This window comes from Schistocerca americana, chromosome 7, assembly GCF_021461395.2.
Source record: "Schistocerca americana isolate TAMUIC-IGC-003095 chromosome 7, iqSchAmer2.1, whole genome shotgun sequence".
NCBI lineage: Eukaryota > Metazoa > Arthropoda > Insecta > Orthoptera > Acrididae > Schistocerca > Schistocerca americana.
Genome location: NC_060125.1, coordinates 94,781,131 through 94,804,390, shown reverse-complemented (window position 1 = coordinate 94,804,390; position 23,260 = coordinate 94,781,131). Strand labels below are relative to the sequence as shown.

At 41.8% G+C, this 23,260-nt stretch overlaps 1 protein-coding gene across 3 annotated transcripts in view; it reads right to left on the bottom strand.

The window, feature by feature from the left end:
* The window catches only part of LOC124622447 (UHRF1-binding protein 1-like), a 442,870-nt gene that overhangs the window by 139,718 nt on the left and 279,892 nt on the right, over nucleotides 1–23,260 (bottom strand). For 2 of the 3 annotated variants that reach the window (XM_047148146.1, XM_047148147.1), the window contains exon 15: nucleotides 16,433–16,567. In XM_047148146.1, the coding sequence (XP_047004102.1) occupies nucleotides 16,433–16,567 (135 nt within the window). Of the gene's footprint in view, nucleotides 1–16,062; nucleotides 16,225–16,432; nucleotides 16,568–23,260 lie in introns of those variants that run through there. The other variant, XM_047148148.1, reaches the window with a different exon arrangement.

Here is a 23,260-nt window from a genome sequence, read left to right as displayed (position 1 = left end):
CATTCCCGTCTTCCGGTGGGCCCGGATCCTACGTTCGATCGAGAGGAGATTATGTGTTTTCATTTGGATGTGGCGTCCCGCCAAGCAGTTGATGGCTTCCCGATCACTAGTTCTCGAATTGCCAGGGAAACGGCAGCTGACCCGGTTCTCCGGCAAGTAGTTCGCCTCATTCAGCAGGGGTGGTCATCCCGCCCTCCGGGCCGGGCCTCGGACCCTCTTCGTAATTATTTTCTTCTACGGGACCGCCTCGCGGTCTTGGAAGGCGTTCTCCTTCTGGCTACCGATGATACAGCTCCTCGCCTGGTTGTTCCTGCAAGTTTACGACGGGAGGTCCTCAAGTTATTACATGCGGGGCACTGGGGTGTTTCCCGTACTAAAACCTTGGCTTGCAAACATGTGTACTGTCCCGGTATTGACAGAGAAATTGAGCACTTGGTGGCCGTCTGTTCCCAGTGTGCGAGCCAACAAGCATCTCCCAGGGCAGCGTTCTGTTCATGGCCGCTGGCAACCCAAGCATGGGAACGTGTTCACATCGATTTTGCGGGCCCGTTTCTCAACGGTTTTTGGCTCATTGTCATTGATGCTTATTCCCGATTCCCATATGTGGTTCGCTGCTCCTCAACCACTTCAGAAGTTGCAATCCAGGCACTAGCAAAAATCTTTTCTGTGGAAGGTCTGCCAATCACCCTGGTCTCGGACAATGGAGCGCAGTTTATTTCGCAGACCTTCTAGGATTTTTGTAGGCGCTTCGGTATTTGGCACGTTTGCTCTCCCCCCTTCCATCCACAATCGAATGGGGAAGCCGAGGGCATGGTGCGCACATTTAAGACGCAGATGAAAAAGTATGTGCACGAATTTCCTGCGGAGGAAGCATTGACATTTTTCTTGACGGCATTCCGGACCACACCAATGGGAGAACGCAGCCCCGCAGAGCTCCTCCATGGGCGTCAACCTAGGACTCTGCTGCACCTCCTCCGGCCTGGTCCTAGCCAGTCTTCACAAAACGGAGTACCTGGCTTTCCACTGGGTATGTTGGTCTGGGCCCGTGGGTTTTGTCGCAATCCACATTGGATACCAGCGGTGGTCCTGCGCCGAAATGGCCACCGGCTCTATACCTTGCAGGCGGGGGACTGGGTGGTACGACATCACCAAAATCAGCTACGTCCACGTTCGGGCACCCACCCTCCACCCTCTCGGACACCGGCTTCCCCATTGCCGGCACCTGTGTTGGTTTCACAGGGGATGTTGCCTCCTCTCCCCGCTGTGCCTCTGCCGCACTGCGATGGTTCTCAGCCTTGGCAGCCTCCAGTAGCTCCAGCACCGGCATCGCCATCGTTCGAGATGCCCCAGCGAGAGCCGGCCCCCCTAGCAGGCCCGGTTTCTCAGGAGGTTGGTTCACCTGTGGTCGTCCCTTCCCCTTCGTCCCCGCCACTGGGTCTTGCCCCTCCCGGGGTGGAACAGGATCCGGAGTTCGACAGCTTGTCGCCCGTTCTGTCCCGGGCTCCGGTTGTGGGACGACGGGGGCCTCTTCGTGTGGGTCACTTCCAGCCGTATTCGAAGGTTCCGGCTCGAGGGTTGGCAGATCCCCTCGACTCCGGCCATCCAATGGATGTGGAGATCATCACTCCTGCCCGACGCTCCACCTTCCGATGCAGTGGATCACAGTGGCTTCACCCCCCGAAGGAGGAGGAGTGTAGTAGTCACCAGAAAGATCGCGGGAGGCGCACATTGGCACGGCGCGTCACGGACGGTAGTTGCCGCAAGTAGAGTCCCGTCCACCAGAGGGCACGCGAGAATTCGGACGCGACCTCTGCCGGCATGACAACAACAACAACAATAACAACTCCGGCACCATGGGCCGTGCCCAGTCAGTTAACATCGGGCATGCCTAGGACACAGTCCCGGTCTACGCTAAGTGAAGTGCGACGTAAACGTGAACAGTGTTACTACACACATGATGTAGTAATCTATAATGAAATATTATCGGAAAAATGCAGCAAAGTGATGGAAAGATTGGCAACTTGCTTTGAATGTTCAGAAATGTAAAACTGCGCACTTCAGAAAGTACAGAACCAAAAACTATAAAATCAATGAGTCACAAATAGAATCTGACAACTTGTACAAATACCTGGATGTAATAACTTGTGGGCTCATGAAATGGAACGATCATATAGGATCAGTCACGGGTAAAGCATGTGGCAAACTTTGGTCCATTGGTAGGATACTGAGAAAATGTAGTCCACAAAGGATATTGCTTACAAAACACTTGTGCATCCCATCTTACAGTACTGAACAGATGCATGGGACTTATACCAAATAGGACTAAAATGGTATATTGAATATAAAAAAAGAAAACAAAACAAGTTTCTTTAACTCATGGGAGAGCATCATGACAATGCTGAAAAACCTGCTTTGGCAGACACTTTTAGATAAAGTGTGTGCCAATTATCTTGGGAAAGCCTTCTTACAAAGTTGCAGGAACAAGTTTTAAATGGTGAACAGAGGAATATAATAGAGCTCACTATGAATCATTCACTTGGGCATCACAAAGGGAATGTGAAACTAATTGCACATAGCCATTCTTCCCACACTTTGGACATTAATAAAATTGGAAGACAACCTAAAATGTGGTACAATGGGAAGTACCCACTGTTATCCACTTCACAGTGATTTGCACAATGTTTACCTAGATGTTGATGTATTCTGTCCAGTGCTAAGCAATTCTATAGTTATCATTGTCTGCAAAATGCTTAAAATGTATTTTGTCTTGTGTTCAATAAAGTGTGTTATGGTGTTCAATAAAGTGTGTTATGCAGAAACAGTGACAGACAATCTTTGTGGGTGCCACATTTGTCGAATGCTAACCAATAACAGCTGCAAAGACAAATTTTCGACAATTTTTGGAACATTTTAACAGTACAACAGCAGAGAGGTAAAAAAGAAAATAGAAAAAAAAAAAACTGTCATACTTTTTTCTTCAATATCTATATCTGTTTTTTAACTTCATTCATGAAATCAAGATTATTCCTGTGATGTATTAATATGTACAAAACATTTATATTTTTTTGGACATTTCATTCAATACGCATAATAAGGTGGAAGGTGTCAATTTGACACCACGGTTGTTTCTCTTCTGAATATAAGTAAATAATTCAATAATGAAGCAGCAACATCATTACATCATAGCATGGGCACATTCCAATCTGCCATAGTTTGTACACTGAAGTGCCAAAGAAACTGGTACAGGCATTTGTATTCAAATACAGAGATATGTAAACAGGTACAATATGGCACTGGGGTCGACAATGCCTATGTAAGACAACAGGTGTCTGGCGCAGTTGTTAGATTGGTTACTGTGGCTAAAATGGCAGATTATTAAGATTTAAGTGTGTTTGAAAGTGGTGTTATAGTCGGCACACAATCGATGGGACACAGCATCTCTGAGGTAGCGATGAAGTGGGGATTTTCCTCTACAACCATTTCATGAGTGTACCGTGAATACCAGGAATCTGATAAAACAATAAATCTCCAACATTGCTGCAGCCGGAAAAAGATCCGGCAAGAACAGGACGAACAACGACTGAAGAGAATCTTTCAATGTGACAGATTGTGCAAATTGCTGCAGATTTCAATGCTGGGTCATCAACAAGTGTCAGCATGTGAACTATTCAATGAAAAATCATTGATATGGGCTTTTGAAGTCAAAGGCCCACTCAGGTACCCTTGATGACTACATGACAAAGATTTATGCCTCCCCAGGGTCCATCAACACCAATATTGAACTGTTGATGAATGGAAACATGCAGCCTGGTCAGACAAGTCTTGTTTCAAATTGTATAGAGATGATGGGCATGTAAGGGTACGGAGACAACCTCATGAATCCATGGATCCTGCATGTCAGCAGGGGAATGTTCGAGCTGGTGGAGGCTCTGTAATGGCGTTGGACGTGTGCAGTTGGAGTGATATGGGACTCCTGATACATCTAGATACGATTCTTGACTGTTGACATGTACGTAAGCATCCTGTCTGATCACCTGCACCGATTCACGTCCGTTGTGCATTCCGACAGACTTGGGTAATTACAGCAGGACAATGGGATACCCCAGATGGCCAGAATTGCTACAGAGTGGCTCCAGGAACACTCTTCTGGGTTTAACACTTCCGCTAGCCACCAAACTCCCCAGACATGAACATTACTGAGCATATCTGGGATGCCTTGCAATGTGCTGATCGGAAGAGATCTCCACCCCCTTGTACTCTTACTGATTTGTGGACGGCCTTGCAGGATCCATGGTGTCAATTCCCTCCAACACTACTTCAGACATTAGTAGACTCTATGCCAAGTGGTGCTGTAACTGTTCTGTGTGTTCGCGAGGACCCTACACGACATTAGGCAGGTGTATCAGTTTCTTTGGCTCTTCAGTGTCATTCAGGTAGTATTCTTTGTCCATGAAAGATGTTTTTGAACATGTCTCTCCAGCATGGGCTTTCCAATGAAGAAATCTTATGTCTCTTGGAGAAGTCCAGCGAATCAGAGAGTGACTTTGCTGATGAATATGTAGATTTTGTACCAGAGGCAAATGAAGATAAAGACACTGTGAAAAAGGAGGGATTGCTTTCGTTTCTGGCAAGTCAGCGACATATAAATTGAAAAGTAGTGGGGCCAATACTGATCCTTGTGGTAGTCCGTCATTTAAATTGTATACCTTGCTTACTTGACCTTTTAGGTGAACTTGGAATTTCCTGTTGGACAGCATGTTATTGAGTAGTTGTGCAATTCTTTTACATGGAATTATTCTTAAGAACTTAAGAAGCACGCCTTTCTGCCACACTGTATCATATGCTGATGTTAGGTCAATAAACACGGCCATTGTTTTCTTCAGGTCTTCGAAGCCCTTCTCTATGTATGTTGCCAACGCTAGCACTTGATCGCTACAACTGCGGTCTTGTCTGAAGCCAGCCTGTTCTACAGGAATGTGTTTCAGGATAGTTGGTGCAATTCTATTATAGAGTACTCTCTCCAGCAGTTTATAGCAGACACTTAGAAGTGCAATGGGTCTATAGTCTTCAGGATTGTTACCAGATTTTGATGGTTTCAGGATGGCAACTATTTTCGTTTTCTTAAAAAGATTTGGCAGTCTTCCTGTTGCGAGAATTTCATTAAACAGTGCAGTTAGCCACTGCACTGCACCTTGGCCAGCATGTTTAAGGAACTCCGGGTATATACCATCACAACCAGCCGCTTTACCAGATTTCAGAGTATCTAGGGCTGAAACAACTTTGGCTGCAGAGACTTTCTGTGCAAATTTGGAAGGCTGTCTTTGAGACATTTTAGACTTTAGCTCATGTTTTATTTCTTTGGCTTTCTGTTTGTTGTTGTTGCTTGGTGTTCTTGCTATATTAACAATATGGACGAGGACGAGGACGAGGACACAGATGTTAACCTACATCAATCCTCACCTCATCCACCCATCACAGCAGGCCCAGTTGAATGTCTACATAAAGATGGTCGCTGGAAATGGAACCGAGTGTAAGATTGCCAATTTTTCATCACCTGGAAAAAGATTGGCTTTAAACATTATAATGAGAAGAGGTGGTCCCACTATTTCACCAACAGGTAGACAGCTCTGTCATCAGTGCTTTTCAACTTATTTTTTACGAAGCAGTACTACAGAAATACACAGAATCAAGTCTCAAGAAGTATTAAAAACAATCTGCAGATGGTCTTTGGTCGATTCTTGGAGGCCTACTTTCATTATGAGCATTACCCACTGCACAAATTTCATGAAATTCTCAGATTTCTCCACTTACAACAGAACAGAATGCCCGCCAGCCAACAAATTCGCTCTTGTATCTGAAATTCGGGGAATGTTCATGGAAAACGGTATTCGTTCTTACCATCCTGGAGAAAATATAACTACAGATGAGCAACTATTACCATAAAAACCAAGATACAGGTTCACTCAGCCGATGCCCAACACATATAGCCTCAAATTTTGGTTTGCTGCTGACTAAGCAACATAATATATATGTAATACTTTCCCCTGCCTCGAAGGAAGAGGTCATACACATTCAGAAGCAATCATTCAGAGAGTACATTGTTCTGCATCCCATGGAGCCATTTCTAAATTGAGGAAGAAATTTGATGACGGACAACTTCTTCACATCTCTTCAATTTGTTACGGAACACAAAAAGAAACCTTCATTAACTGGTGCAATGAGCAAGATTCAAAGTGAAATCTCTGATGAGGTAAGGAAGCCAAATGCTAAAATACACTCCACAACCATTCTGCATTAAATTGGCAAACACAGACTGCACCAAGACTGTGTACTATGGAAAGAAGAATAAAAATGTCATTCCTCTGAGAACACTGCAGCTAAAGTAGCAATAAGGAAAGAAGGAAAGAAGAACCTGAAACCATAACATTCCACAATGCAACAAAGTAAGGGGTGAACATAGTTGCAAATGACCTGCACATATACAACGAGGCTGCATGTACGAGACAGCTGATGCACATTTTCTACATTGTCTTGGATAAGGCAGCAATAGATCATGAGTAATCTACAAAATAGTAACAAACAATAAAATGGAAAGAAGGAAGGTCATACTTCAGTTGACAAATGGATTCAAGGGAACACAATACCAGGAAGAAGAACAGACAAAAGAAGAGGACATGGGACCAAAATCATCTAGAAAGCAGAAGAAGTGCCAAGTCAGCTTCTGAAAAGACAACAAGTTCAGCAACAACTGTGTGAGGTGCCACAAAGCCACATGCAGAAAATGTGCATGTAAAACAAAATTCACCTGTGCTAACTGTGTCTAGTACACTCTGATGACTTGATTAAGAAGTACAACAAAGATGTGTAGAAAACATGCGAGTACAATATATCCTAAGTGTGTCAAGAAGGTTCTCCAAATAGCTAACATATGAAAGTTTGCAGTTTAGGAAATTTGTTAGCATGAATAATGATGAATCAATAGGATAGTTTCTTGTTGAATTAAATAATGTGAAATAAATATTGTTATAAATCACAAAAAGTTGGGGGTTAACATACATTAAAATATAGGCCTTTGTAAGTCAAATATGAAAATATTTTATGCGGGGTCAAAATGAACCCTTTCCACCATTTTACAAATGTCAAAAACTCCACCTTCTAAGTGTTAAAAGTATCCAAGTGAAGTTTTATGATCTGTACTATGTTTGAGACATGGCTGCACCTTTTCATGTCAGAAACAAAACTGCAATCAACACAATACATGAGGTCAGTTTTATCAGTCACACTTAAGGGACGAATTTGTTTACTGGAAAAACAATGAACAAAGAGCACTGACTTAAAAGGAGACTATGGCAAAAAAGAAGGGCATTTTTTTAAACATAAAAATGAGTCTGTCACTACTAGACTACCAATTTTTCATCCTGTTCTCATGTAATTTGAAGGAGTTTTAAGAATGCATTGCAAACCTTATGTTATTTACAGTAATCCAAAAACTGTTCTCAAACCCTCCAAGATGCCACTTTTCTTAGTTGTAAGTAGCAAATATGAGATGTAACCTATTCTACAGTAGTAGGTTCCACAACATATATTACATATATTATTATTACTGCATTAGCAAGATTAAAAAATGTAAACCTTGTCATGAAAAAGTATTTCATTGTCCAAATCCATCATTAATAATAAGAACTTCTTTAGCTGAACACATGTTGTAACACATGCTTATCTGTTTCTTGAGAACGAGCACAAAGAATATAAGCGGAGAATATTTCACATCAAGTGCTACTGATATATATCAGAAGTAGTTGGGAGTTCATTATTAAAGTTTATATGAGATTAGCACCTAATAATGGATGGTATATCCCCGGCATTTGGGAAACAACATAAGTATCAAGAACTTCTTTCATCAAATTAACAGTATGTTCCATTGTTTTTTGTCAAAACAAGTTCAAAGATGCAACTCAATGAAATATGTTTTTGTGGCTGTTGCCCTACAATAAGATGTTTTAATACTTTATTTACAACTATCTAAGCTATCTTCCCTTATTTATTTTTAAATCTTGTCTGCATTTTACATGTTTCTGCCCCACAGACTTTTTTTTTTCCAGTGTGTATTGTTCTTTTTTGGTGTATGACACCCGATGTTCAGTGAATAACTTCATACAATTGTTCATCTCTTTTGTGAATGTCAGCTTTGATCATATAGACATATTATAAATTAAAGCCCCTGTGACCCTTTTTTTTTTTGCCTGTATGTGAAAGCTAATCTCAGGAACTATTATAAGTATTTTGATCTCGTTTTCACTAATAAATTGATTCATTAGGAATGTTGGTGTACATAGTTTATAAGTATTTTGTGCAAATTGGCTGAAATATGATGAATTATAGTCCTTCACCACATTTCTATTTCTGTGTGTGAAGGCTAACCTCAGGAACTACTGCAGGGTATTTGATATGGTTTTTACTATCAGACAGACTGATTAATGAGAAAGTTTGTTTATATAATTTATTACTGCTACGCCAGAAAAGTCATAAATCATATCCTTCATACCTTTAATTTGCCACCTTATTTTTCATTTTCCTTTTCCTTCAGTTTTCTGGAATTGCATCCTTAGTTCCCATGAAGCATCAATTTATCTTGTGTTGATGCCGATCTATTCAACTTTAAATAATTCATTTTGTTGTTTCTATTTTTTTCATTCAGTTGTCGAACTACATTCAAATCTGCAGCTTAATAAGTGACCAGCTGGTATACTTCCATCAGAATTTTGATCTCTTGCAAATAAGCTTTGTTTACATACACTGGTGTGCCAGTACCTTACAACCAACACTATATCATAGAGCAGAATGAATGTAGGTCATTTGGAGAGCACATAACTAACATAAAGGTTATGTTCAAGTTACTGAGGACTGAAAGTATGATAGGAGGGAAGATAAGAGTTTAATATCCCACCACACAGAAAAAATTCGGAAACTGTGTCATTTAAATGACTTTGAGAAAGGGCAAACTGCAATGGCCTAGATGCTGTTAACTGTGTCACAAAAAATATCAAGGCTTGTTATGTGCTGCTGTCTCTAATATTGATTACAAATTGACGGTATTAGACATCTGTGCTTTGTTAAAGGTTGCTGACTATGGATGGTATCCTATTTTGTAAAGAAGAATATGTGGTAGTCTGATGCACAACTAACGGTGGTGTACAGTGCAAAGAAAAGCTCAAGTGTATTGGAGCATATCACTAACAACATATTGATGTCCAGTTTCATACTGAAACAATGGCATTATCAATTAAAATGCACTGGTGCAAGGACATGGACATGGACCATAAAGTGAAGAAAATGTGAAAGAAGTTGAACAAATGTCCATGGTTGCTATATTATGCTAACAGTGATATTTAGCTGGTCATCCTTGAGACCTGCAACTGTTACAGAATTCTGTATACAAGATCCATTCCAATGCTGACTACTTGTATCACTTCATAGCTGATGTCTTCTCCACTGTAAATCACATTCTGCAGTGGGACATTAACCAGTGCCACAAGATCAGACTCATGCCACAATAATTTGAGAAATTCAAACTGACATTTTTGCCCCAGAATCCATCACATGTCTACAGTATCAAAAAAGATCTGAGATGTCATGCAGTGCCGCTGAGAGCAGAATAACTTGTACATAGACATCTATGCACAGTACTGTTAGTCACATTGAGGGTGTTTAAGGTAAGATATTTTTTCTGTAACTTACAAAGTAATGAGGAAAGGAATATTTATTTAGGTTGGTAAACATCAGAAATGTTACTCCTATTGCAGAGTTATTAACATACCGTATTTATTTTGCAGAGAGTTACAGCAACAAACAAAGAAAACATTTATTGTTATTCAATGAGAAAAGTAGGATGGAATAACAACACAAGTATGAAAGTGGAATAGCTGAGTTGAAGATAGACACAACAAAAAGACTATCAAACAAAGCTTTCAGCCAAACAGGCCTTCTTCAGAATAAATGGCATACACAACACACACTCACAGAAATGCCACTTGCTCACACATGACCACCATATCTGGCTGCCAAGCCCAGTTGTATTCTCTCCCAGTCTGGCCTTGGCAGTCAGAGACTGTGGTCATGTGTGTGTGAGTTGCATTTGTGTGTGTGTGTGTGTGTGTGTGTGTGTGTGTGAATGTCATCACTCTAATGAAGGGCTGTTTGGCCAAAAGCTTTGCTTGGCAGTCTTTTTATTGTACCTACCTGTGAGTCAGCATCTCTGCTATATGTTGAATAACAGCTATCCCTTTCATAATACTGAACATTTATTTTACTATCATGTAGCTGATGTATTTAATCCAAATTGGTATAAATCAGTTCAAATCAAATTTCTATCTATTTTAGTTAGAGAGCTAGAAATGTTCAAAGTTTTATAAGTGCATGCATGAAACATGCTGTATGTAATTGGTTGTATTAAAATGGATAGTCTGGTGGCCGAATACTCATTTATGTGAAGTGTTCAGGTCAGTGCCCATTTACCTGAATGCATAACTTAATGCACTTTCTGAATGACCTGTGAACAAGATGCACTGCTGCTGGTTTCACAGAACTTCCTCAATGCACTGTTTGAAGTCATTTGGGTTGGTTGGTTTACAATTTGGGGGGGGGGGGGGGGGGTCGAACTGCAAGGTCATCAGTCCCTTGTTCCCAAGGGAAAGAAGAAAACAAAGAAGATATACAGCACAATAACAGGAGAAAGGAAGAAGCAGAAGAATGGCAGAAGGACAAAAAACACTACAATGGGCAAAACAGGACAAGAAAACCACAGAGAGATGCAAGAAACTGGGAAAAGAGATTAAAAACGAGAACGCAGATTACCATGGCTGGCTGACCATGAGAATAAAAAAGGAGAAGCCAGCCACTCTGCAACACATTAAAACCTCCATCCTAAAAGCCCTAGGGTGCAGGACACAGAGGTACAAAGGACATGTGCTAAAACTCAGATCAAATGATAAAATCCACCCTCACAAATAAAACGTAAAACTAAAGCTGCTATTGAGGCATTGTTGCCCAACACCGAAGGTAGGGCATTGGGAAAGTTAGAAGTCCACCACAGTGCGGCTGAAAGTGGGCAGTCCAGGAGGAGCTGGACGTCTGTCATTTGGGAGCCACAGCAACACTCCTCACGACGGAGCAGGTAATCAATGTATGAGCCGCGTATGGCCAATGCGGAGCCGACAAAGGACAACTGATTCCCTGAGAGAAGCCCGCAGGGAAGACTTCCACACATTTGCAGTCTCCTTAATGACATACAGTTTGTTGTGCATACTGTTATGCCACTTCACCTCCCAAAGCCGAAAAACCTTGCAGTATAAGACAAAACTGGTCAGTTTCAGAGATGCCCATCCCCGGGAGCAATTTCCACGTAGCCTGTTTGGCCAGTCAGCAAGTTTGTTGCCTGGGATTCTGATGTGTTCTGGGGTCCACAAACACCACTGAACGACTGGACATTTCCAGAGCACAGATGGACTCCTGGCTGTTCGCTACCAAAGGATGGCGAGGGTAGCACTGTTTGATAGCTTGTGAGCTGCTCAGGCAGTCTGATCAGAGAATGAACGACTCATCAGAACAGGAACGGATGTACTGAAGCGCACGAGATATGGCCACAAGCTGTGCAGTGAATACACTGCAGCCAGTGGACACAGAATGCTGTTCAATATGGCCTCTGTGGACATAGGCATAGCCAACATTACCATCAACCATTGAGCCGTTGGTGCAAACAACTTCAGAGCCCTGGAACACATCAAGAATCGATAGGAAGTGACTGTGGAGAGCGGCAGTGTTAATGGAGTCCTTAGGGCCATGCAAAAGGTCCTGACGAAGCTTCGGCCAAGGTGTACACCATGGAGGTATACGTCAATGGATTTCAAGTAGTGGTGGTAAAGGGAAGGACTCCAGTTCGGAGAGAAGAGAGCACACACGAACCACAATCTTGAGCCCTGATCTGGGCCGCCAATGCTAGAGATGAACTCCTGCTGGTGGGAAAAGGAGACAGTAATTCGGATGCTCAAGAGACCTACAAGTATGTGCAACATAACTGGCGAGCAGTTTGCGTATGTTGGACCCACAATGGAGGAACTCCAGCCTCCACCAGAACACTGGTCACCGAACTCATTCTAAAAGCTCCCGTCGCTAGGCGAACGCCACAGTGGTACACTGGGTTGAGTAAACGCAACACTAAGGGCGGCGCCAAACCGTAAACCAGATTCCCATAGTCAAGGCGGGATTGAACAAGGGCTCTGTAGAGATAAAGCAGCGTAGAGTGATCTGCACCGCAGGTGGCGTTGCTCAGGCACCGGAGAGCATTGAGGTGCTGCCAGCACTACCGATTAAGGTGAGATAGCCAAGTCAATTGGGTGTTGAAAACCAGTCTTAAGAATCGATATACCTCCACTACAGTGAGTGGATCGTCATTAAGGTAAAGTTCAGGTTCTGGATGAACGATACGACACCGGCAGAAGTGCATGACACATGACTTCGCAGCTGAAAATGTGAAGCTGTGGGTTAGAGCCCATGACTGCACCTTGTGAATGGCTCTCTGTAGGGGCCGCTCAGCAACACCGGTACTGGAGGACCAATACGAAATGCAGAAGTCATCCGCATACAGAGGAGGGGAGACTGACGGCCCTGCAGCTGCTGCTAGACTGTTAATGGCCACTAAAAATAGAGATACACTGAATACAGAGCCCTGCGGAACACCACTCTCCTGAATACAGAGGGGGGGGGGGGGGGGATACTATGGGAGGCACCAATTTGGGAACAGAAAGTACGGAGCAATGATGCTCTCTGCAGTTGACACAGATGGGAGGCAGGGCACATTGAGTATTAGGATGGGATGGACATCCACAACCTCGACATGTCAGAGGGATGACATATGGCCAAACATCCAGCACTTAAAGCATGGCATTGGGGAAGGGATATATGGCTTGACATCACAGTGGTAGACCATCACCTTGACCTGCTTGGGTAATGTGTCACCCTCGAAGGCCAAGATGAAGGTACCGGTGCCAACCTGATTATCCCTTGGACCCTGATCGATGCGCCGGATGAAATGAACTCCTCGTCACTCTAAGTTGGTGTGCAGCTCATCTTCAGACTGCAAAAGAAGGTCTCTGTGGAATATAATAACCTGGACCATATTTAAGCTCTTATGAGACATTATGGTAATGGAAACATCCCCCAGCTGGTCACAAGAGAGTAATACCCATGACTGGGCAAAGGATGCGGTTTTTATCAAGACTGACTCTGACCGCATTTTGGACAAGCAATCCACCTCCCCAAAGCTGTCCTCTAAATGCTCTACAAAAAACTGAGGTTTCATCGAAACAAAGGATCCCCATCAGCTCTCATACATATGAGGTACTGGGGCAAATAAGGTTCACTGCCATCCTTAGCCTGATGTTCCTCCCATGGTGTGGCCAGGGAGGGGAACGATCTAGGATCATACTTCCTTGCATTGCACTGAGACTTGGAATGCTTAGAGACTGTTGGCATTTGATCACAAGCAAGTGATGACATGGTACACTTCATCGTGTGTCATCCGCCCTGACGCCACCCACTGCGACCAGGGGCCCTCCCCATGGGTGCCACCCAGCCGTAGCAAAGGCCACCTGGCAGGATGGCCATTGCAGGGAGTCCCGTTGCCCCATGGTGACAGGCATCTAGTCTTTGGCATATGTGAGGAGTTAACGGCACAGGCATCAGCAGAGTGATCCCTGTTTAGTCAGGGGGGTACATGGTGGCCCCACCACAACGGATTGGCTACCACGCTGGATATGAGGTGCAAAGAATTCCATGGTCATCGTATCGCAGAAAATGACATCGTACAGTGGGTGGAGGAAACCGCACCCAGGAAGGTGTCCTCACTCAAGAGATGGAGGATCAGCAGGACTGCAATGTCACGATGAGCACGTGGGCTAAAGATCTCAATACACGATGGACACGATGCACCATGTAAGGCGCCATTCCCCAATTGGCTCATTCTTCGGTAAAATTTTGAAAAATGGAGGTCAAATACTACAGGGGACCATCACATAAAGGCTGAAAGGAGTGAGACTCCTTTTAGTCGCCTCTTACAACAGGCAGGAATACCTCAGGCCTTTTCTAAATCCCACGCCCACAGGGGGGCAGTCATTTGGAGTTATGGGTTCGGTGACAAACAGTTTTATAGATATACTCACCAAAAGGAAGGAAGGATGAAAGATTAGGGTTTAATGTCCCAATGACATCACGGTCATCAGAGATGGAGCACAAGCTTGGATAGTTTTAAGGACAGGTTAGAAAATTGGGTATGGCCTATCAAAGGAACCAATCCAGTATTTGCCTAGGGCATCACAGAAAACCTAAATCAGGATGGGCGGATGCAGGTTTCAACTGCAATCCTCCTGAATGCAAGTCAAGTGCACTAACTGATGCACGACCTTGCTCAGTCCCACCACAAGACATCAGTGTTAAACCAACCAACCGTATGGGTCACTCCACCCTAACCAGCTTCCATGAAATCAATTGTTGAGTTCTCATGTCATACACAGAGTGGGCTGGATAACCACTGACCTGTATCTATGTACAGCCTCTAATGTCTAGACTGACATTTTCAAGAAAAACACCTAAACTGTCAATGATAAAAGCTTGATACATTTCACCAGGGTAATTAGTGTGAACTGATTATTTCATTTCCATGCCACATACTGACAGACCACCTTCTTTGAAAATCAACACAAAGTGCCCACCTATGAATTTCTGTGGCCAATAATACACATTATGACAGTACATGGCACCATAATATGTGAACTTGGATTAATAAGAGAACATAAACTATGTAACGTGTACAGAGTGGAATTATTCATGACACATTTGCAGACAGTTGCTCTCCAATTCCAACTGTTCCCACACAGCTGCTGTGTAATGCTGTGTAAGTGACAGAAGGTATGTGCAAAACTTGTGACCATGTACTGTTCATCACACAGACGTAAGACTGATAACAGTGACTGCAGCAGTTTCTATTAAGGTGACATGAGGACCATTGTTTATTGCAGCCAGAACCAAACACTTCCATATCCTTTCTTCTTACGATCTTCATTTACTGTCATGTCTTCTCAAACTTCACATTTCTTGAAGTTGATGCAAACACACAAGAATGTGATGGCAGATGGAGTTTTTGTTGGATGTGTATGCCATGTTTATTCCATGTCACACTGGACCTTGTCATTTGTGCATTCCAACTTACCTTATATACAGGAGTGTAATGATACATTCTACAATCTAACCAAACATGACACCCCATTGAGGAAAGCTTTTGTTGTTCTATGATACTAGAAACTCTAAATCCAGTCTGCAGGTCATTTAGAAGGTGAACTGAGTAGTGCATACATGAATAGGGGCACTCATCTGAACACTTTGCTACCAAACATCCATCTGCAACCAACCAATTATGTACATCACGTTGCATCCAGATTTAAAACGTTGAATGATTCTAGCTGACTTTCTAAAACTGATAGAAATTTCACTGAAATGGATTTGTACATAGGTGGTTGAAATATATCAACATGATAGGAAAAAATATGTTTCTAAAAAAAAAAAAAAAAAAAAAAAAAAAATAATAATATACAACTCATTACAGAATCTCTGGAAAGTAACTAAATAAACTATGTTTCAGACTCTGCAGAAAGAATAAATTTTATTTAAGTTTACCCAAAAAATAAGTGACCTTTTCACTTATTGTTTTGTAGGTTAAAGAGAAAAAACATCTCATTTGAAACAACCTGTATCAACTTATTGGAGGTACTGATGCACACTGGGTCTGTGGTTCTAGCATCAAATAGTGAATCCTCCACAATGAAAGTCTGTTGCTATTCACTGACATCTTAATTTAGAAATTCACTAAAGACACTATTTAATATTTCTTTCATTATTTACTCATTTTTCAACATTACACTAACAAAATGTAAGAACAGTCAATCAAAACTATGATGTCAGTTACTTACATGACTTCTACCAAGCAGAAACAAATTTAATGGTGTAGTGGCAATTACTAAATACGAAATGTACAGCTACATCATTAAAATGGTGTGAAACCCTCTCTCAAGCATATCAAATTAATTTTTACTTCTCACTTTTATTATTTTCTGTGAAAACAGCAGGTACTGGAATATATTCCCTAAATGGAAACCAAATGGTCTTGCCTTCAATCTGAAAAATGTATATTAGTTTAAAATAAGAACACTTGTGGCAACTGCATTACACACATGTCACGTTTAAGCCTTATGTCAAGAGCATTGTTCAAGGCACTGTAACATGTTATAAGTAATATTTTTCTAAGTAAAATCCATATGTTGGTGAGTTCACAGACAAAGAAAAATGGCAAAAGGATGTGTAGTAACTCAGTTTCACCAATTACCTGAAACTCATCAAGCGGAATAGCTCCACATTCATCTGTCACAATCCTGGCTATCTGCAACTTTAATACTGAGTGGAATCCCTCCGACTGCTGGATCACTGCTACCTGGCCACACTTGATTGTAGCCAAGGATACCTAGTAAACGTGTAAACAGTTACACATTAATAACAGAACTATGAAATTAATGGTCTGAAATTAACACAGAAAAATAAGAAAAACATAGTATACAATTCAAGTAAGTACATTAATAATCTCTTCATGTAACACATCAAAATGCCTTCTTGTGAAAACATTTTAATTTACAATTTAAATGAAATCATTTGCTTTCCTACGTTGTTTCTGTTTGACAGAGGATATACTATTATTAAAATGAACACCTGTTAAATTAGGACCACAAACTTTGGTTGAAAATATGCTTTCTGCTCCTACAGTGATTGCTCCATTGTTGAGACCAATGTAGGCACAATTTACACCAATGATAGGCAGAATGGATTTTAAACCCATGTTGAACAACTTCAACTGTTGCTCCCAAACCATATCCACTTATTGTGGCATAATGCAATTACTTACCAAGAGAAGCCGAGACACAAGATATAATTCCTAAAACACTGACAATTCCCAAGAATTAGAAGCTTTCACTCAGTTAATACTAGGCAGAAATCCAATCTCCATTTGGATTGCACTTCCTTAACTCTTGTGCAGAATGGTGTGCAGTATACTGCTGCATCCATTTTCAATAAGCTACCACAAGAATTCAAAAATCTTAGCAGTATTCCATGCACTTTCAAATATAAACTGAAGAATTTCCTCAAGGGTGTCTCCTTCTATTCTGTTGAGGAGTTTCTTGAAAAATTAAGCTGACTGCTGTGTTATATTGTTGATTGCATTTACTTAGACTTATGTCTTGACTTTTTTTGGGTTCATAAACATTTTATTTTATGTGTTATTACTCTTATGTTGTAATTTCACGTACTGACACGTTCCATGAACTTGGAGATATGCTCCTCAATTTGGTCCTACGGAACTAGACATGTGAATAAATAAATACAATAAAGCAAAGATAAAAAAGCAACACATTTAGAAGTATCCTCCAATGGCTTTCCTGGTGATCCAAACTGAAGAGCACAACATATTTGTCGGTTAATATAACCATTCTGCTTAAAAGCAACCTTAAGGTGGTCCAATTCATATACAAAATTTTCTGAGTTTGAAATGGCATAGGCTCTTCTCACCAAAGCATGCAACCCCTGTGCGTTGATGTTGCCTGAAGATAATGATCAGCATGCATGTGTTTGAGATATACACTATGCCTCAAAATTCCATCACCATTTCTGTGAATCAAAACATGAAGAAGAGGTAGTTTGCCATTCTTTTCCACTTTCATCATAATTTTGATACAAGGACGGAAACAATTAAAATGATCAAAAGAATGATTCAAAGTATCAATCTCATCAGGCCAAATTATAAAAGAAACAGGTGGGCCTAAGAAACAAAGTACTGAGCACCATGTCTTCAAAGTCTTCCATAAAAAGATGGTTCAAATGGCTTTAAGCACTACGGAACTTAACAATCTGAGGTCATCAGTCCCCTAGACTTAGAACTACTTACACCTAACTAACCTAAGGACACCACACACATCATGCCCGAGGCAGGATTCGAACCTGTGACCATAGTAGCAGCACGGTTCTGGCCTGAAGCACCTAGAACTGCTCAGCCACAGCGGCTGGCTCCATAAAAAGATTGGTGACTATGGGACAAGGGCGGGGGGGAGGGGGGGGGGGGGGTGGTTCCCATAACCGCACTGTCAGTTTGCTCAAAATATGTCGATGTTACCAGATGATGACATAACTTATATGTATCATCGTCAAGTTTCTTACCAGCAGGGGCTTCCAGAGGAACCCGGGTGAAAAGTGACACGACATCGAAACTAACAAGCAAGTTTGAAGGGTCACTGCACAAAGACATCAACTTCTGGATAAATTCCACTCCAGGGTGAAGGTTTTTAATGAATGTGATCTTCACATTTTCCAGTGTGGGGGCTGTGGACAGAAGCTGCGTATTTGACCAAATTGCTGATGCGAGCACCGAGATTGCTAACAATTGCACAAAGAGGAATCCCTTGCTTGTGAACCTTGCGTAAACCATATAATCCTGGGGGAACTGCAGCTTCAGGGTGAAGGTTTTTAATCACTTCGTCAGGAAAGGAGCTCTTCTTGAGAAGTGAAAGAGTCTTCCATTTTATTCGTTCCAGAAGATTATTATTTCGTCTTCAAAATGCCAAGTCCTACAATAAAATGTCCATTTTAGACATATAATCTCAACATGAGAGAAGAGCTGTGACACTGCCTTTGTCAGCTGGAAGAAAAAGTAAATCCCGATCTTCTCTCATGAACCGGAGGACAGACCTTTCACAAGATGAAACACTGTTCCATGGGGCTGGTGCTCAATGAAGGTTTCTTGTGTCTGGTCCTCAGGAATGCAGGATACAGCTTGCTCAAGTACACAAATGAAATCAATAGCAGAAACACTCCTCAGTGTTGGCGTAAATTTTAAACCTTTCTCAAAGACTGATAACATACCATCATCCAGATCCCTTTTAGTGATATTAATCACAATCCATTAACAGCTGTCATCATCAGATATAGTGGACTGAGCACAAAGTCATTAAAACTTAGAAGACTGTTTATTGACAGCTCTCCTCTGTTCCGAGTGTGAAAATGCCCAGGCAGAACTATCCATTCCCACGATGTGGCCGACAGCCAAGATGAAATCTACAAATGCAAATAATATAAATCTTCTGACATAAAATCCAGTTGTCTATGGTAAAACAAATGTGTTCATATACTAGAGTAAAACTGGCATGCTCCTTAATCTTATTAGCCACTTTTACATCAATGTAATGGGCAATTCTAGTAAATGAAGGTTTAGTATCTTCACTAAGCGACCTTAGTATAAACACAAGTGTACTCAGAAGCTTCCCTTTCTTCTTACAAAGTTTATCAAACGATTGTCTGTAAAGGATCTTGATGTTATTACACAGACTTTCCTGGCATAATGGCTGACGATACTCTTCTCAGGTATGCGGCTGAGTAATGTAGTCATCTTGACACAATATTTCAACAGAAATAACACTTCATTGAACACCAGTCCCATGGAGGAATGTTTCATTTTGTGAAATGGCAGACACCTGGTCCATGAGAGATGATTAGGATTTACTCAATGTTCCAGCTTGCAAAGGCAATGCCACAGTTCTTCTCTCACATGGAGATTATTTGGCTAAAATGGATCTTTTATTGTAGGACTCAGCATTTCGAAGATCACATAATGATCTTTCAGAACAAATAAAGCATAAGATTCTTTCACTTCTCAAGAAGAGCTCCTTTCCTGATGGGGCGATAAAACATTTTAGCCTAAAGCTCTGTTCCCCCCAAGATTATATGATTTAACTAAGGTTCACAAACATGAGATTCCTCTACATCTAATTGTCAGCAATCTGTGTGCTCCTACCTACAATTTGCCCAAATATTTAGCTTCTGACCTCAGCCTCCTGCATTGGAACATGTAAACATCTCATTTCCAATTCAATGGAATTTATCCAGCAGTTGAAGTCTTTGTTCTTTGGTCTTTCAGACTTCCTTGTCAGTTTTGATGTTACTTCTACCTGTGTTCCTCTGGAAGAGTCAGTGTGGATAACTGGTGTCATGTGCTGACATTGATGCATTTCTAATTCAGTGATATATATTTTGAGCAAACTGACAGAGTGGCTATGGGTAGCACCCTTTCCACATAGTTGCCAATCGTTTTATGAAAGACTTTGAAGACATGGCGCTCAGGAGTTTGTTCATTAAACACACCTGTTTTTGGAGATAAGTTGATGATACTTTTTAAGGTTTGGCCTGATGGGGCTGATAATTTTTTTTTTTTAATTGTCTCCATCCTAGCATGAAAATTATGATGGAAGTTGTAAATAATGGCAAACTACCTTTCCTTCATGTTATTGTTTACAGAAACAATGATCGGACTTTGAGGCACAGTGTATATTGTAAACCTATGCATACTGACCATTATTTTCATGTGACCAGTTGTCATCTACCACACCAATGCACTGCGGTCATGTGGACATGCCTATGGCATTTCTGACACAGAAAATTTGATAATAAGAATTGGACCATATTAAAGTTGTTTTTAAGCAAAAAGGTCATAGTGATCGACAAATATGCTAAGCTCTTCAATTTGAACCATGGAGGAAACCACTGGAGTGTACTTGTAAATCTGTTGCTTTTTTAACTTTTGCTAAAAGTATATTCTCGAAAATATGTATATAGGAGACTCCAATTCTGTTGGAAACTCAGTTCCAGAGGGACAGCGCATCTGCACACTCACTCGGAGATGGTGGTTAGTTGGTCCATTTAAATATGGTCTCAAGATGACTGTCAGTGTTGGTTGGTCACAGCCAGTGAGCTCCCTGCCGCCATTCGATAAGCAGCAGACGGCAGCAAGTCGTACTCTGAGCTCACTTATTTGTTTCATAGTTTAATTCTTAATTTCTTTGCATGTTTTTGGGTACTTGCATAGTTTAACTCACAAATTTTAGGTGTATTATAGTATTTGAGAACGTAGCATAGCATTTTCGTACCTGAATAGTGTAAATTCGCACAGTCATCAGTCATCTATTTGTTTTGAATGGCTTGTGAGATAAAAAAGAGAAAAAAAATTGTTAGGGATGGATAGGGACTGCGCCTGTTGTGTACAGATCCGGGGGAATTGGCCACCGTCCATAAACAGCTGGAAGCTGTGTTGGTCGTGGTCAACAGGCTCCAGGCTGTTGCCTTGGGCCGCAGTGACATTGGGACACCCGAGGCGTGCACTTTGGTGCCTCTGGAACCTATAGCATCGCCTGGGATCTCTGATGCCGCTGCACCTTTGGATTCGGACATCCCTGCTGGTCGACACTTGCCTGACGGTGATTGGCGAACCGTGGTGGGGTCACGAATCCCTGGGTGGAAGGCAAAAGTTGGCGCTGGCCGCAAGGCTGTATCCTTATGCCTCCGTAACAGGTCTGAGGTACTGCCCACTGCTGAAAGTACTTCTGAGCCAGCAAGGGCAGCCTTGCCTGTTGTGGCAGTGGCCGGTCTTCCTGAGAGGTCCTGACAAGCATAGAGGGTGGGATTACTTGTCATTGGGAGATCCAATGTTAGGCAGGTGATGGAGCCCATTAGCGATATGGTAGCTAAGGACAGGAAGTAAGCCAATGTTCACTCCGTGTGCATACCAGGGCGTGCCATCCAAGATGTGGAAAGGGCCATCCGGGGTGCAGCCAACTGTAGGTGGTGGCTCATGTCAGCACTAATAATGTGTATCGCTATGGATCGGAAGATATTCTCTCTGGTTTCTGGTGGCTATCTGAGTTGCTGAAGACTGCCATTCTTGCTAGCAAGATGAAGAGGCTCAGACGGTTCTGTGACCATGTAGGCTGCAGATTCCTAGACTTGTGCCATAGGGTGGTGGGGTTTCGGGTTCTGCTAAATAGGTCAGGTATCCACTACACACAGGAGGTGGCTACATGGGTAGCAGGGGCTCTGTGGTGTGGACTGGGCGGTTTTTTAGGTTAGACAGTTCCGGGAAAGATCAAAAAGGGCTCAAGTCTCAAAGGGTACAGGGCAAAGAAACAACGAGAATCAACCAAGCAACAGTCGGTATTGTATTTGAAAATTGTCAAAGCTGTGTTGGAAAAGTACCAGAGCTTCAAGTGCTGATAGAAAGCACGGAAACTGAAATCATTATAGGAACAAAGAGTTGACTAAAGCCAGAAATAAATTCTGCCGAAGTTTTTACAGAGGCGCAAATCATGTTCAGAAAGGATGGATTAAATAAAGTAGGTGGTTGTGTGTTTGTGTCTGTCGATAGTTTATCTTGTAGTGAAGTTGAAACAGGTAGTTACTGCGAATTACTGTGGGTAGAGGTTATACTCAACAGCTGTACCAAAATAATAATTGGCTCCGTCTACCAAGCCCCTGATACAATAGCTGAATGCTTCAAAGAAAACTTGAATCTCATTACAAATAAGTACCCCACTCATACAGTTATAATTGGTGGAGACTTCAATCTACCCTCAATTTGTTGGCAAAAATACATGTTCAAAGCCGGTGGTAGACAGAAAACCTCTTCTGAAATTGTACTAAATGCTTTCTCTGAGAATTACTTTGAACAATCACTTCATCAGCCCACACAAATTGTAAATGGTTGTGAAAATTCACTTGACCTCTTAGCCATAAATAATCCTGATCTAATAGAGAGCGTCATGACGGATACACGGATTAGTGAACACAAGGTCACTGTAGTGAGGTTCAAAACCAGATCAACCAAAACCACTAAATATAAATGCAAAATATATCTATTTAAAGCAGCAGATAAAAATTCACTTGATGCCCTCCTAAGAGACAGTCTCCATTCCTTCCAAGCTAATTATGTAAGTGTAGGCCAGATATGGGTCAAATTCAAAGATACAGTATCAACAGCAATAGATAGATTCATACCGCTTAAGTTAATAAGAGACAGGACTGATCCACCATGGTACACAAAACACATCAGAACACTGTTGCAGAAGCAACAAGAAAGCATGCCAAATTCAGAAGGACACAAAATGTCCAAGACTGGCTAAGTTTCACGGAAGCTCAAAATTTAGTGCGGACGTCAATGTGAGATGCTTTTAATAGTTTCCACAATGAAATATTGTCTCAAAATATGGTAGAAAACCCAAAGAGATTCTGATCATAAGTAAAGTACAATAGTGGCAAAAACAGTCAATACCGCCACTGTGCAATAGCG